This window comes from Limulus polyphemus, unplaced genomic scaffold, assembly GCF_000517525.1.
Source record: "Limulus polyphemus unplaced genomic scaffold, Limulus_polyphemus-2.1.2 Scaffold3648, whole genome shotgun sequence".
NCBI lineage: Eukaryota > Metazoa > Arthropoda > Merostomata > Xiphosura > Limulidae > Limulus > Limulus polyphemus.
Window position 1 is genome coordinate 28270 of NW_013669258.1, and position 16639 is coordinate 44908.

A 16639-nucleotide genomic window follows, 5' to 3' on the forward strand; every position below is an offset into this window, starting at 1 on the left:
TGTACTGTTGTTGGATTTGTTAGTGTCAATTTTGTTCGTGAGTTGAGTTTTATTGTGAGGAATGTTTGAGAGTTTTTCAACTACAGAACCTATGATACTCTACCAATCAACAGAAGTGACTTGATGGTTTTCTTAAGTAACCTGAATAAAGAATTGCTATCAGTTTAGAATCTTATTTCCTGTACATATAATTTTAAACTTTTTCCTACCAACTGGATCCTTACAGGATATTACTAATGATAAACTCCTAATTTTATTTTAAAAATTAAAAAAATCATTCAGTTTATTACATGAAATTACTTACTTCTTCAAACTGGATAGTTTGACCAGTTTCTATACTTGCTCTGGTAGAATTTACTTTCAAAGAACTCTCTGTACCTGTTTTAGCTGCTGATGTTTCAGTATTTATTAATGATAATTCTTGATGTTGATAATCAAATGTGTTGTTTACTTCCTGGTGCAGATAACTACAAGTATCCATTTGTTGAGGCGATTCCTGCAGGGAGTCGTCATTCTCAGTTGGCCCACCATACTTTCCATCACTAGAACTTTCTCCTGTTGATGTTTCCTGGTGTTGTACACCATTACATTCTGTTTTCTGTTGATGACTATCACTGCTCATTTCATTTCTTGATATTTCATTGTATTGTTCACCTCTGCTGCTTACTTCTTGTATCATTTTCTGGTGGCGATTATCAATAACGTTGGATCCGTGTATGGTAATTTCCTTTTGATAGTCACAGTTTTTTATATTTCCCTGTTTCTCAGCATAATGTCCTGCCCCTGTTGGGTGCTGCTCAACTGAACTTATATTGTGGGAATTAGTAGCGCTACTAGAAACAACAACTATGTTATTATTTGATATTCTAAAATAATTATGTACTTTAGATTCTTGTACAGAATTTTCTTGTGGCTCAGGACCTTGCTTTGAATAATTATTGCCCTTAGATACAGGTGCTTCTGAAGACAATATTCTGTTAACCTCTGATGGAAGTTGAACGTTTTTTACAGAAATAGTGCTCAACTGCTCTGCTATGTTTGCAAATGTGGTAAGTTTATCACTCTGTTGTCCGTTCCCTGTAACACTGGTCATGTACTGTGTTTGAGAAGAAGGCGTACTAGTTCTTGTAGTATTTTGAAGCCCAATGTTTAAGTCTGTTAAATGACTGTGAATTTCACCAGATTCTATTTTATTTTTTCCTGCAGAATCTGATATTGTTTCTACACTTGAGATATCAGTCTTTGATGTAGCATTCCTGATGTACTTGTTACTGTTGTCAGGCGCATCACTGTTTATACCTTCATCAGTTAAAATCTGTGATGGCAGACTACAAGTACTACTAATACTTTTAGGTAAGTCTGTGGATATTACAATCTGAAGAGAATCTTCTAAGCATCTTTTTTTGGGAGGAGGGGAAGACCTAGGCCTACAGTATTGCTCAATGCTTTTATTGGACTTTTCAAAAAGTGAAATATCACATTTGGGATCCGAGTAAAAGACTGAAGTGCTTGGCGAGTCTGAGGGGCATACCGTAATATGTTTCTCTGATGCATCATTTGTTTTAACAGGAACTTGCAATGACGACGTAACTGTCAAGTTCTTATTCTTTGAGTTTACAACACAAATTGAATCCAAAACAGCATCATTGTCACCACCTGACTTGCAGAGATCAAGCGTGAACTCAGTTGCTTCAGCACCAGTCTCTTTTGAGCAATGTGAATCAGAAGGTTCAGTAAAGCTCTGGGGTTCTGAGGGAACCTCTGCCTGATGAGGTTTCTTCCATGGTTTGGTTTGATACACACCCGTTGAGATTCCAAGTAACTCAGCTAGCTCTTCACTGTGAATCTGAAAGCATCAAATACGAACACCTATTGAAGTAAAAATTATATTCTAGTAGACATTACTTCCCAGTTTCCAGGCATTAATTAAAAAATAAACAAAATTACATTGTTTTGAAAAAACAGATAAACTTATTAACATTCAGTTATGGATTACTGCTTTCAAAAAAAACATATAGTGAACCATTTGTTTGTCTTTTAAAATCCAATATTTGTCACTATGATAATATAAAATCCTGCATTACAGCCAATAACTGATATATTTAGAAAAAGTTAAACATGAAAAAGAAAACAAACCGAATTTCCAATGCAAGGAATGTTATATATATTTTGTATGATGAAAGATAAAATTGATTTCAGTATTTTAAAAAATGCATTATGTATTACAGCCCAATCAGAATTGGTTATGACCAGAACAGAACATTAAATTTGCTATAATATTAACATATAGAAAAACCAGTGTTGTACAGACACTTTAATAATTAAAATATTAAAAACATTGGAGAATACTACTCACTACCATTGTATTAGAGCCTTCATTGGAAAATATGTAGATGGTAGTGGTTTTGCTTTACCATAGACAGTTATTCAGCCAAACAAATATTTAAACATTTATCAACAGAACTCTTGATAAGACTTTTGACTTTCCACTTGTATACACTTTGAAAATTGAAAAATCTTGTTTTGGAAATTTTATTTAAGTAAATCTACAAAGAAAGAATAATTCATCTAAATTTGTTTATACTGCTGTTAAACTACAATGAAGCCTAATTAGCTAAATGGTTTTCTAGCAAGTCTGACTTGCTGATGTCTGAAACATTACAGTTAAACATGAATTACAAGAAATCACTTTATCATTAGTGATGAGTTTCAATAAATTTAGAATAACACTTTCGAAGACAATGAAAAAATGTGACTCCATTTCATCCCTCTGTTCAAACACTTCAAAGAATTAAATGAATAAATATTTCCATGAAAACTACACAAAGTACATTTCAGATTACACCTTTTCATTTCACTCACCTTAACAGTTGACCTGCTACTTTCTTCACTACTGTCCCCTGAAGTCTGTGTGAGGCAGTCTTGTGCAAGTGCCCGGACACGTGTCATCAAAGTGGTCAGCTGGTCAAACATGTCAGTAATTTCAAGCTCGTTAGCATCTTCTAGTTGAAACTTCTTTAGAAGGAACTCCCACAGAGAAACAACTCCAGCAAGCCGTGGCAAAACTACTTCCAACAAATCTTCATCAGTACAATGACGAAGAACCTACCCATAGATAGTGATGATAATTAAAACAGAAGAAAACGATAATTCCTACAGAAAAAAAATCTAATTTTCAGTGTGGGAACAAAGAACCTACTCATACTTACCAATGATACCACTTACGAAGAACCTGTATATATATAGTAATGAGAATTCATATAGAAGAAGAACATATCGATAAAAGTATAAATATTTTTATTTTTCTACCAGAGAAATTTCTTGGTTTAAATATGAAGAAAATATTTCAAGACAATCCGCAAAATTATTTTTTTCGTCTTACATACTATTTTTCACACACACACACAAAAAAAGCTTATACTACTAAACCTAGATGAAACCCCAAGGGTTAAAATAACTGGTATCGCATCACAAAATGAAAAGCAAAACCGGCCTTGTGCTAATCAATTTTGATCTTGTGTCACATTTATTGCTAATCAATAAAAAGAGCCATTTAAGAAAGAGAATAAAATATCATATTATCAGCTATTATTTGCACAGCTTCACCTGTAATGCATAAAACAATAAAAAGCCAATTACATGTCAGGATTGTATCTGTCATCACGCTGTAAGAGTCAAGTTGTCCAAGCTATCATGAATTAGATTATCTCAGTCTCCTCTGAAAGAATGGAAACTTCCTACAAACCACTGACAGTGTGCACAGTTTCACTTTCACTAGGTCTTGCCCTATTACACAAAACTTAAGAGGGGTGGTAAGATTACGACTGACAAAAATGTTGACACTGGACCAAATGAATATCAGGTGGTATCAATTTCCAACAGTCTAGCAACGGGTCATGAGCGATCATCAAAACTGTCTGCGAGATGTGTACGAGACACAAAGATAAACTGAAATTGACCAGAAACTTCAAAGCTGCATTCATATCAGAACTTCTTTGAAGTAGGATTGCATAATTAAACACAGGTCTGGCAGGCATATTACAGCAGAAAGAATTGATAAAGGAGACAGGGACCTATAGATCTATTTTACAATCAAATCATATGTTACTGAATTTTAAGTTTTGTTTATTATAAACACATAAGTGAAATGTCCTAAAATACCTAACATTACCTGGAAAGTCAAATAAATAAATAAAATCAAGAAAACTTTTTTATAATTATTAGTTTACTTGCATTTAAAACCAGAAAAAATACTTTATTCTTTTAAACTAATGGGTAAAATCAATATGGAAATAAATTTATCTTCACTGTCTGAGTGTCGGATCCAACTTAAGTAAATACTGATAATTTTAATATATGAAAAGATTTGATTGTTTTTCCAAGTACTTCCATGAAAAATGCTGAGAATGAGAGAGGATGGGCAAGCTTATTAACATCACCTACTTCATGGCTAAGGAATAGATAGCTTTTATAAACTTTCCTGGCATTGGTAAACTGGAAAAGAAGCATGGAGTGGATCTTAATGATACTTACCAGAACAATATGGCCTGCAGGTAATTTACAAACTGTATAGGCCAGCATCTACTGAACAAATTACTTAGCTCTGTATCAAACAACTGATTTTTCTCCTTTCTAACAGATGGCAGCACTGATACTATGTTCATAAAAAAATAGCTTGTTTATTATATCATTTTCACTAGAAACAATAGTAGTTTAAATTCAGGATTATCATCACTGATGGACCTGCTGAGGGTCTGAAACCATTGATTTACAACATTTTGGAGGAAATGGGCATCACTAACGTTCAATCAAAACTTGTAGGACTAGCTGGAAAAGTTAATCTTGGTGCCACAAAAAGAATGGTTGCTCTCATAAGAGATATGTTCTTTTTCTAGTATCATAGTCTAGAACTGCCTGTTCTTGATGCCTAAAAGAAAACCAAGATGTCTATGTAAATTTACTGTCTGTACTAGAATAGTAAAGAAAAAAACAACTGCATGAACTTCGTGAGCATGGTACTATTATGGAGGAATGGAACCCAATGGGTTCAGCAAAACTACTCAAATGCTATTCAGCTGTCTGTGGCCCCCTGAAATATATGGCTGGGAATAAAAAACTGACAAAAGCTAAAGGAATCTTAACAAATATTACAAAATTCTCATTTATAGTACAATTACTTCTCCTGGAAATACTTCTGCACCCATTGTCAAGGCTTTCTATGGCGTGACAAAAAGTTGCCATTGAAAATTCACATGCTCTCTCAGCACTGAAGAATTTTAGTAATAATGTGACTTTTATGAAAGGTCAGGATTGGGGTGCCCCAACTGATTCTGACGTGGCAAACACAAAGCTGACAGTGTTATGTATAAAGATGTGAAACTTAATTATGTTACAGCTGGCCTTGAATCATATAAAGTCATCTGAAAAGGCTTCACTATTAATGAAGAAAACTGTTGTGAATATCTTTTTAAACTAGGTGACCACAAGGAAAACATCTTTAATTGTGCTCAAATTCTGGACAACAGCTTTTGCTAGATAACAGTGACTTACTGGATGATATAGAAATGTAAGTTACCTTAACAGCAGCAAATTTCAACTCAAGTTTTGTGGGAATGCAATCATGATGTTTGATCACTGTCAACAATTTTCAGACTTAGATCACTTCTCCATCAGTGGTTTGGAAGAGAATTCATTAGTTCTACCAACATAAATTCTTTAACATAGCAAATTTAGTGGAAGTTTTGAGAGTACTTCCTTTCCCAAACACAACTGTTGAAATATGTTTTAGCATAACAGGCAAGGCCGAAACTAACTGGAGGACCAGACTTGCTGCTAACACCCTTGAGTACCTTGTGGAAATTAAAAAAAAAACACAAAAGGACCCACTAAAGATGCAGTTGAGATTTTAGCACATCAAGAAGACCTATTGTTCAACCATATATTGAAAAAGACCTAAGCTTGACAGCACAGACCCAGTGTCTGGAAGTTTCTAAACTAGCAGTACACCCACCAGCCTAACTGACACTAACAAGAAAGATAAACGTAATGAATTTAAGTCTTGTCTGCTTGTCAAATGACTGTCAGTCAGTGTGACCACATATTAAGTGACTTTATTTTCAAGATATCATGATAACATCATTTTTATTTATTTTTTCTGATTAAAGCTTTTGCATATATTTGCCTTATGATCATTTCAATTTTATTAACCTAAAAATTCATTATTACAGACAAAGTTTTAGCAGACACAGCAACAAAGCTAATGGTTACATTGTTATATCTAGCATTGTTGACCATCTTCATCTGTTATATATTTCTCTGACTAAGTATTTTCTTTCCCTCAACCAAACACCCCTTATATTTCATGAAAATGTCATAAGGAAAGTATACACCAAGCATAGCACAGGGGTCCAAAATTGACATTTACTACATTGCTATTCAAAATGTACTAACTGCTAATCTATTTTAAGACTGATTAGCAAAAGCTGCTAATCAATTTTTCAAAAGCAATTTAAGCCTTGAAACCATACACAAATCTTCATAATCAAGAATATATGTGTATATTAAGAGAATAATATTGTCTTGCATAGCAGCAGTAAAGAACCAACACACATTGTTCATCATAGCAGTGGTGAAGAATGAACACATTGTTCATCATAACAGTGTTGGAGAACCAACACATTGTTCATCATAACAGTGATGGAGAACCAACATGCATTGTTCATTATAACAGTGATGGAGAACCAACATGCATTGTTCATCATAACAGTGATGGAGAACCAACACTCATTGTTCATCATAACAGTGATGGAGAATCAACACTCATTGTTCATCATAACAGTGATGGAGAATCAACACGCATTGTTCATAACAGTGGTGAAGAATGAACACATTGTTCATCATAACAGTGATGGAGAACCAACACGCATTGTTCATCATAGCAGTGGTGAAGAATGAACACATTGTTCATCATAGCAGTGGTGAAGAATGAACACATTGTTCATCATAGCAGTGGTGAAGAATGAACACATTGTTCATCATAACAGTGGTGAAGAATGAACACATTGTTAACAGTGTTGGTTCTTTGTCTGCTATGATCAGTATTGTGTGGGTTCTTTGTCTCTGCTATGAAGAACAGTGTGTTGGTTCTTTGTCTCTGCTATAATCAATGTTGTGTTGGTTCTTTGTCTGCTATAATCAATGTTGTGTTGGTTCTTTGTCTCTGCTATGAAGAATAGTGTGTTGGTTCTTTGTCTGCTATGATCAGTATTGTGTGGGTTCTTTGTCACAACAAATGAAAAACAGCATGTGTTGGTTCTTCATCACTGCTATGAAACACAGTTTGTTGGTTCTTTGTCTCTGCTATGATCAACATTGTGTTGGTTCATCACTGTTATGAAGAACGGTGTTGGTTCTATGTCTCTGCTATGATGAACGATGTGTTGGTTCATCACTGTTATGAAGAACAGTGTTGGTTCTATGTCTCTGCTACGATGAACGATGTGTTGGTTCTTCATCTCTTCTATCAAGAACAATATGAGTTGGTTCTTTGTCTCTGCTATGATGAACGATGTGTTGGTTCTTCATCTCTTCTATCAAAAACAATACGAGTTGGTTCTTCATCACTGCTATGATGGTTTATACATATTTGTAGCTCAGCACCTTTCCTTTATAACTATTCATAGCCAAAAGATGTATCTACTTTCAAAGTGAATATGCATTCCATTTAATAGGATACCAAAATGGGGGTGATATTAGTTTGTGAATGTATTCAATAAATTCATCTGTGTTTAATTCATTTCAATGTTTTACTGTTGTGCATAGTGGACTGACCACTGAGCATGTATCAGTCAATCTCAATGATCCCTGTTGCACTTAACAGAATTGAATTGGTATTGATTTAATGCTGGGTTGTCCATATGGTGGCTTGCTGGTCATATCTGGACCATGAGGTAGTTCCGACTGGCCTGCACTTTGGTTCATAGTATTACACTTAGTAAATTTCATGTACTTTCAAAATGGGAGTAAAAAAGTAAATATAGTTGTGAGTTCAATTATATGTGTTGGTTCTCTGTGACAACAAATGAAGAACAGCGTGTGTTGGTTCTTCATCACTGCTATGAAGAACAGTTTGTTGGTTCTTTGTCTCTGCTATAATCAATGTTGTGTTGGTTCTTTGTCTCTGCTATGATCATTGTTGTGTTGGTTCTTCATCACTGCTATGAAGAACAGTGTGTGGGTTCTTTGTCTATGCTATGAAGGAACTGATTTTGCACCCACAACAAAAAAAATATATTTATTTACCATGTTTTCATTCTAGAATATTTGTGCATTGTAATAAGACAATTACACATTATTTATTTTTACAGCCTAACCTAATAGATTTTTCTTCTTCTTCTTTTTAATCTAAAGTTGAACTTTGACCCTCTCAGAGTATGGTAGTAGCTATTTATTACACCTGATATTTGTTTGAACAATTGATCTAATTACCATTATGCCTGTGTCGAATTGCACAACTACGTTTACTCTTGGTGTGTACTATCACTGTCCTGATTAATCATAAGAATATTTATTCATTTTATTTAAAATTCAATGTAATAATTTTATAATTTTTACATTTTAGTTACTTCTAAAACAAAAAATATATATATAAATTAAAAAAAATATTACTTACATCTGAAATCTCGTCTTCATCAAGATTTTGTACTCATACAATCCAAGTCAACATCAAAGCTTAGCCCTAATTAAAAGTAAAGACCATGTGATCTCAAAAATATTTGTTAAAATTCAATTATCCAATTTAGAATTCTAAATACCATTAATCATTGTTTAGTTATTGAAGATATTTCTCCTGCTTTTTAGGTAGACATAATATGCTATTAGGGAGAACTTGAGGAAGACGAGTAAAACTCCAGGCCTCAAATTACTTGGGAAGTATTTATAAACACTTACGGTATTTAAAGTACAAGACCAGAAAACAATTGGGGAATAATTGACAAGTTGATGAACCAAGTCTCTAGAGTTAGGATAGAGAAAATAACAAATAAAATAGTTTTACAGAAAATAAAACTTTGATATTCCTTTAGGAAGTTCTAGAGGTTACTCAAATGAAATTTGAAAACTATGAGAGGAACAAAAGTATTTAAAAGCTTAATATGAAAAATATTTTGCACTCAGAATCTTAGTAAGAGTCTGCCTATACAAATTCACACAGAAATCTTTAGTAAAAATACCTAATGAAAAGGATACGGTTTTTTGTGTACAAGATACTTGAAATGTTTACTAAAAGCTTGCAAAATATCACAAAGACACACTCACTACATTAAAATTTATAGTCTGTATTCTTTCATGGTTACCTGTTGGTTATAGAGTTAAATAGAAAAACCATTAATGATTGTATGAAATGTTATTTTCTGATCAATGAAACAAAAAACAATTTCATGTTTTTTCTTTGGATTTTGAACAGTATATGTCACATGTACTAATAAGGTCTAGAAGACAAAATGTGATTCTGGCAACACAACATGACCCCCAAAGAATTGTTGTCGATCCCATTATATTTAAGCTCACAGCAAGATTTATTTGTCATCAACATTATTTATGGTTGCCACAAGGTGTGAGCTACATGTGTATATAAAAAACATCTATTAAAAACAAAGAAAATAAAAATAAACCACAAATTAACATGTACATTAGGCATTCAACATAAATAACATCGTGATAGGTTTGTTGCTAAAGATAAAACTAGACTTAAAGAAGCTTGGAAGGAATCAGTTCAGTCACTTCAGAGACCTATTAACAACCAGTTCTCCAGATTCAAGCTCAAATATAACAGAGGAAGAGAACATAAAGTTACAGAGACATCTCCAGGAGCTCTTTACACAGATGGATATGAACAAACTGGAGAAAGGCAATTGAAAAATATGAAGGACTATCATCAGTGAAAGGAAAAACACTGTCAGGAGAGCCAGTACAGCTTTCAGATCTGAGTATGTGATGATTCTGAATGCTGCCCGCAAATAGCAGACAACCATTTAAATCTCAACTGGCTCCCAGTTCCTGTTATGTCTGATGACAAGGTCCACTTCATAACATTTGCAACAGTTTATGACCAGGAAAATGAAGAAGCCAGACCTAGTTTGCAAAAGAAAGTGGCCAACAAGAAATGGGTTCCAAAGCCAAAAAAAAAGACCAGATTCAAAACCCAAGAACAGAGCACAGCCTGCATATTTAAAGACCAAACTCACCACCCAATGCACAACTGTTGAGAACCAACCTTCCCCAGACTCAAAGATGTGCACTGCTCAGAATGCCAGTTGAACGTGTCGAGTGTAGTAAACCACATGCAATATATATAGCATAACAAAGTTTTCTGAGTGACATATGCCAGAATTAATGATTACTCTTGTGGGTCTTCACTAAACCCACCAGGTCATACTTTTCATGAAAAAGCTTTTGTAAGGCTTAATATCATCTGCAAATCCCCCACTGAAACTCCTTACTACAGTAGTAGTATGGCACATGGAAATGTACGTCTTTATTGTGGTTTTACCGGTGCACTGAGAGATGCAGAGTTGAATGAATGCTAGAAGTCTGTCTATCCACTTTGTCAGGACTGTGCTTCCAATGGATACTTACCTGCATATATGCAACCATATGGCAAAGGATAAACTAAGAACATTATCAAAACAGTCAAAATGGACTCAGATTTTTGTGGAAACAAATCTATTACATCTTTCAACCAACTTCTCAGTTCCTGTATCTCAATGAGGTTTATTCACCATAGTCATAGGTGTCGATTTTGTTCATTCTTGGAGTTCGTAAACCTTTGTATGCTTTAAAATAGATGTAAACATGCATACAAAGAAGTATTTTTAATCAATTTAAGAAAATGACATTGCAACAAAACTTTTGACATTTATGTATAAACAATTGGTGTTAGTACACTAACATGAATAAATAAAAAATATATATATACTTAAAATATCTCAAATAGTCTAATTTAAGATATACTTCCCCACATTTCTGGCCTAGAACCTCCTTATTTAGGTAAGGCTAGAAATTTTTTGGCAGGGCCAATTGATTTCCAGTACAACTTGCACAGTTGTCCAGTAGTTTTGTCTAGTAAATTTTGAACACTGTAAAATTATGCTAAAAAAAACCCACTGCTACAAAAATCCCTCCACTATTAGTAAAAAAAGAAAGAAATCAACCCTTGAGTCTGTAAAAATGCTACTAATATAGAAAAGTTATCAACTGAAAACAAAAAAAAAAGATTTACACCTTAGCAAATAAGGAAGCCTTTTCTTTCTCTTTTCTCTCTGTTTTTACTTGTTTGAATAGCCTTTGGTGTTTTTTACAGAACTGAACATAATTTACCACAAAACTTGTGACAATTACATTTATAACTATTAACATTAACTGACGCATAAAAGTTGTGTACTCTAATGACAGTGACTTACTGATTTTATATCCAAACTAAACAATAACATTAAATAAAACTTGCATCTTTGAGCTTATTTTGTCTTCTAATTTTTGCTACATTAACACGTCTTCTTGGTTTTTCAATAGGTTCCGAGTTTGCCGTTTGGTTTTCTGTAGAGGCAGAACCACAAAGGTTTTTGCTCGATATGTCAGGATCTGTTTTGGATGTTCCATCGATCTTCTCACTAACTGTGGCTTCTTTTGCAGAATCAATGACCGAGGCAATTTGTCCAGTGGATGTTGTGCTGTTAGAAATGGCTGATGTGTTTGAATTTTCATCTGTGAAGAAAAACTATAACTGTATTTCTAAATAGATAGAGAAAATCAAACTATAAAACCTGATTACATGAAACTGATCTTTTTAATTGAAAACCAGGTAATAAAACACTAAAATATATCCACCATTTTGAATGGTTTATTTTTCAGTTCCTGTAAAACAGTAAAAAACCACATATCTGCCATTTTGTTTTACAATTCTCAGTGCTCGATTTTCAGGAAATTTCCAAGTTGTCCTACAGACAACCTGACCTTTATCAAATGTTGTCTGGAAGGTTGTATTGGTTGTCAGAATAAAAACAAAAAACACATAGACCCTCAAAAAAGATCCAATTATGACAATATTAATGTAAAAAAAAAGAATAAAACAATTACAAGAATTTTGATGTTTATATATCTTATATATATTTCCAAAAAGTACAATTCGTGTTTAATTGGCAATTCTCCATCTTTATACAACTAAGTTTTGATGCCTTATTTCCCGGGAAGTTTTTTGTTACATTGAAATAAATAAGCCCAAACCATGTTAATGTTAAACAGTATCTTAAGGAAACAAGCAGTCAATGATCTGTAAAACTATTAAACAGAACAGCGATCTTGATAAATCATGTTCAACATTCTAACTAGCTTGGCCTGCCTACCAAGTACAGTAAACTACAGCTTGTAGTAAAGACTGGACTTGCATCAAAACTCTCACACATACTACCATACCATAATGCCTGAGTGCTGCACATGTACGCATACTGCTGACATATATGGTCATTCACACTCGTAGTTTGTATTGACCCAGACAGAGACAAAGTTAGCCTTATTACATTTATTGTTACTCTGTTTCGTACTGATCAAAACTGTCATAAAATTTGTTTGCAGCTATCATTATTATTTTATGTTAAATTTATGGCTTTTCCCACTTTTTTTTTTATCATAGCTAGGGACTTCTCTATTTCCTAGACTCAATTGGTCTTATCTGTCTAATGTTAGCCTTAGGCCTATACGTGCATAATCAAAAGAGGGGGCAAGTGTTTCAACTGTGATGATTAACAATGAAAAATTCTGAATTTGATTGTCTTAGTCCCAAGCAAAGGTTTATCGGTAAGAAGTTGAGACAGATATGTTAGTTTTGTTGTCATACAAACTTCACGCAATACAACGTGTGGTAATGTAACTAACTGAGCTGTATACACTGTACAGTGTTACCACACATAGCCATTCATGATCAGTTGAACTCCATACAACATATACTTACATAAAGCAGAACAAAGGCACAATTTGTCCAAGATAGAAAGTTTAGTGACTAAAACAGAATTATTAGCCAATCACAAAAGCAACTTTTCTTAATGTTCTCAGCCCTTTTTGGTGGATTGTACCAACATTTCTCTTATACAAAGTACAATCTTCTTTTGAACAAAAAAATACCCAAAAAAAATATTTTAGTGGAGGGATTCAAATTTTCAAGTTCGTAGTTAGGAATCTACCGATGATTTTGGTCGAGGATCAGGGTCAACATTACAGGTGTAGTGCGTGCATGGACAAGTGTTCAGTAGACTGCGATGCTGTTTTGGGTAAGGGTCTGTTCCAGGGCGCTAGTTATTTGTCGGACAATATGGGGGTTTAAGTCAGTCGTCCAAGGACATTTTTAGTAATCTCATACAACCTTTTAAAATTGAGCCATGATTCTATCACTGCAATGAAGTGACTACAATTTATTAGTTATTAGAAAGGAAACTTGTGCTATACCATTAAACCAAATTTTGTTAGTGTTTATACAAAAGATGTAGAGATAAACTTTAAATACTTTATACAAAATAGAAATTAGAAGATAGGAAGCTTAAATTTTGACATGTTAAACATTATATTGAAATAGAAACAAAAAGTAATATCTAACAATACTCCTCTAGCATAACTGTTGAACAATTTGGTAGTTAGTGGAAGAAGATATTAGAATTGTTGTGTTGCACTAATGAACTGTTGAACAATTTGGCAATACAACAATTCTAATATCTTCTTCCACTAACTACACTAATGAACTGTTGAACAATTTGGCAATACAACAATTCTAATATCTTCTTCCACTAACTACACTAATGAACTGTTGAACAATTTGGCAACACAACAATTCTAATATCTTCTTCCACTAACTACACTAATGAACTGTTGAACAATTTGGCAACACAAGAATTCTAATATCTTCTTACACTAACTAAACTTCTCTAATAAATTGTTGAGCAATATAGCAACACAAGAATTCTAATATCTTCTTACACTAACTAAACTTCTCTAATAAAGTGTTGAGCAATATAGCAACACAAGAATTCTAATATCTTCTTACACTAACTAAACTTCTCTAATAAAGTGTTGAGCAATATAGCAACACAAGAATTCTAATATCTTCTTACACTAACTAAACTTCTCTAATAAAGTGTTGAGCAATATAGCAACACAAGAATTTGAATGATAATATATTGTTCCACTAATAACAATTCACTAGTGAATAGATGAGAAACAGAGAATGTAGGGTTGTAATAAATTAGGTTTATGGATACCTGCCTGGAATGAGGTATTTTTTCTGTGTGTTTCCAATACAAATAGAAAATGTCCTACATATGCATAAATTTCTTATGTTGCTCAAGTCTTTGTTTCATACAGATTATTGTAACTTACTTCCAGAGAGATAACATACAGACAAGGGACCATCTGTTCTTTCAAGGCTGTCTTTGCACACTCACCTTTGAGAAAAAGTAAAAATTTAAGTGAATCCTTTATTTTTCAGGAAATCAATAATTCCCCTATTAAGCTCACATAAGGTGCTGTCCACCACTACAGCCAATGGCAAATTATTCTGTAAGTCAATCACCCTGTTAAAAAATAAAACTCTTATCCCCCAGATAATCTTGTAAACTTCTATACGATTGCCTTTTATCCTCCATTCCAGAAGATAAAATCTAGAGATTTTAACCTATCCTTGTAAGATAACCCTTCCATCCCTAGAATCATCCCAGTAGCACTCCTCCTCTGAATCCTTTCCAATAAGTCAATATCCTTCCTTAGATAAGGAGACCAAAACTATATACATTATTCCATGTGAGGTCCGACTGATGATTTGTAAAGAGATAACTATCTTTTTTGACTTGTAATCAGTATTTCTATAAATGTACCCTAAAATTCTATTAGCTTTGCTACTAGCAAGCAACATCAGAGCACTGCTTCAATGATTTATCCACCATTATGCCAAGATTCTTTTTCTCAGCCACACTAGTAAGTTCCTATCTATATTAAATATGTGTCCACGTTACAACAGCCAAAATTCTTTAACTTACACTTACTATAATTAAAAGTCATTTACCAAACATCTTCAATACTGATAGAGTTTAATGTCATCAGAAAACTTTATTAATTTACTAACTATGCTCTTATCAATATAACATAACATAAAATTTGAAAAAGAAGGGCAAGTTGGTCCATTTAGGCTGTCCCAAGCACTAAACTTAGCAACTGGGAAACTCAAAGCCATCCTTTATCATTAAAATATTTATCAACTCATGCTTTAACTGTTTCAGCACGGGCTCAGTCCATGGACCAGCCTCGTAACCATTTTGTGCTTGTTATAGTTTTCATGCTATAACTTTTAAATTAGTAAGCAAATGTTAACGAAATTTGGCAGATTATCAGTAAACGTTACAATGCTTTCATATGCAAAATATAAATTTTTTTTTATTAAGTCTAAAGGATTATAAAGCAATGTTTTCTCGTGTCTTTTTTTTTCTTTTCACATGTTGCCTATCCAATATGCAAAGTAATATTCATTTTAAGATTAAAAATACTTTAATGCATCAGAAAATTTTTAAATTTCACATGCAAAATGTTCATAATGTCTGAATAGTTACCAAATGTTTCTTAAGAAAAAACTTTATATTTTATCTGTTATTTTCAGTAATTAATATCTGTACGGGTTCGGTAGATTTGACTGATCTCACAACCACTATACAAAATTAGGAAATAAATATAAATTATGTCTCTTTCATTCTAGAATGAACACAAATTATAACACGAAAGCATAAACGTTTAGACTAAATAGCTTAAATCTCATAACATTATACATTTATATATATTTATTACTTTTATTATATTGACCTTTCAGCCATGCCTGGCTAACAATACAGAAGTTACAATGACACAGCTAACGTGCACTCATGTTACTGTATCAAATAACATACAACTGACTTTTAGTCTGTAAAAAGTAACTTTTCTTGGCTGTGTTTTAGTGAACTAGTATTTTGTAAAATATAGTCACATATCAAATATTATATATGTATATAGATTATTGCTATTTTGAAATAAGTTCTTAAACTTATTTTTCTTAAAACATAGAAGAGTAATTAAAGAAATAAAGCACACAATTATCTCTTCTAGTTACGACCTTTGTACTCAGTTGCTGCTTGACGTAGGTTGCTGAGCCTTAAATTTGCACATGGAGGATATGAAACAAAATATTTTTTTAGGTTTTATATACTGTATTTTTCGGAACATAAGACGCACCCTTATTTTGAAGACAAAGTTTTGGGGGAAAAAAGCTACAGTCACATTGGAAAGATTTTTATTGAACAAAAATTCAATTTGATACTTTAAAAATTAGTATATATTGTTCTAAACACAAAAGAGTTAATTTGAATCCAAGGCAAGCACTCAAAAACGATTTTTTATTTCTTAAAGTTAGGCCTGAAACAGCCTTATTCTGCTCCACATTAAACAGGGATCGTCGTGTATTTACAAGCTTTTTCACTCTCATCCATTACTATAATTTATTTTTTATTATTTAGGGAGCATTATAAATAACACATTCAATTGAACTAAACTATGCATGCCTATTTAAATATATCTACAC

At 33.0% G+C, this 16639-nt stretch overlaps 1 protein-coding gene across 1 annotated transcript in view; it reads right to left on the minus strand.

The window, feature by feature from the left end:
* The window catches only part of LOC106469767, a 25282-nt gene that overhangs the window by 2774 nt on the left and 5869 nt on the right, over window positions 1–16639 (minus strand). Inside the window, exons 3-5 of the mRNA XM_022398321.1 lie at window positions 11504–11760; window positions 2863–3105; window positions 305–1846 (exon numbers count right to left, since the gene is read on the minus strand). Of these exons, the coding sequence (XP_022254029.1) occupies window positions 305–1846; window positions 2863–3105; window positions 11504–11760 (2042 nt within the window). The remainder of the gene's footprint in view (window positions 1–304; window positions 1847–2862; window positions 3106–11503; window positions 11761–16639) is intronic.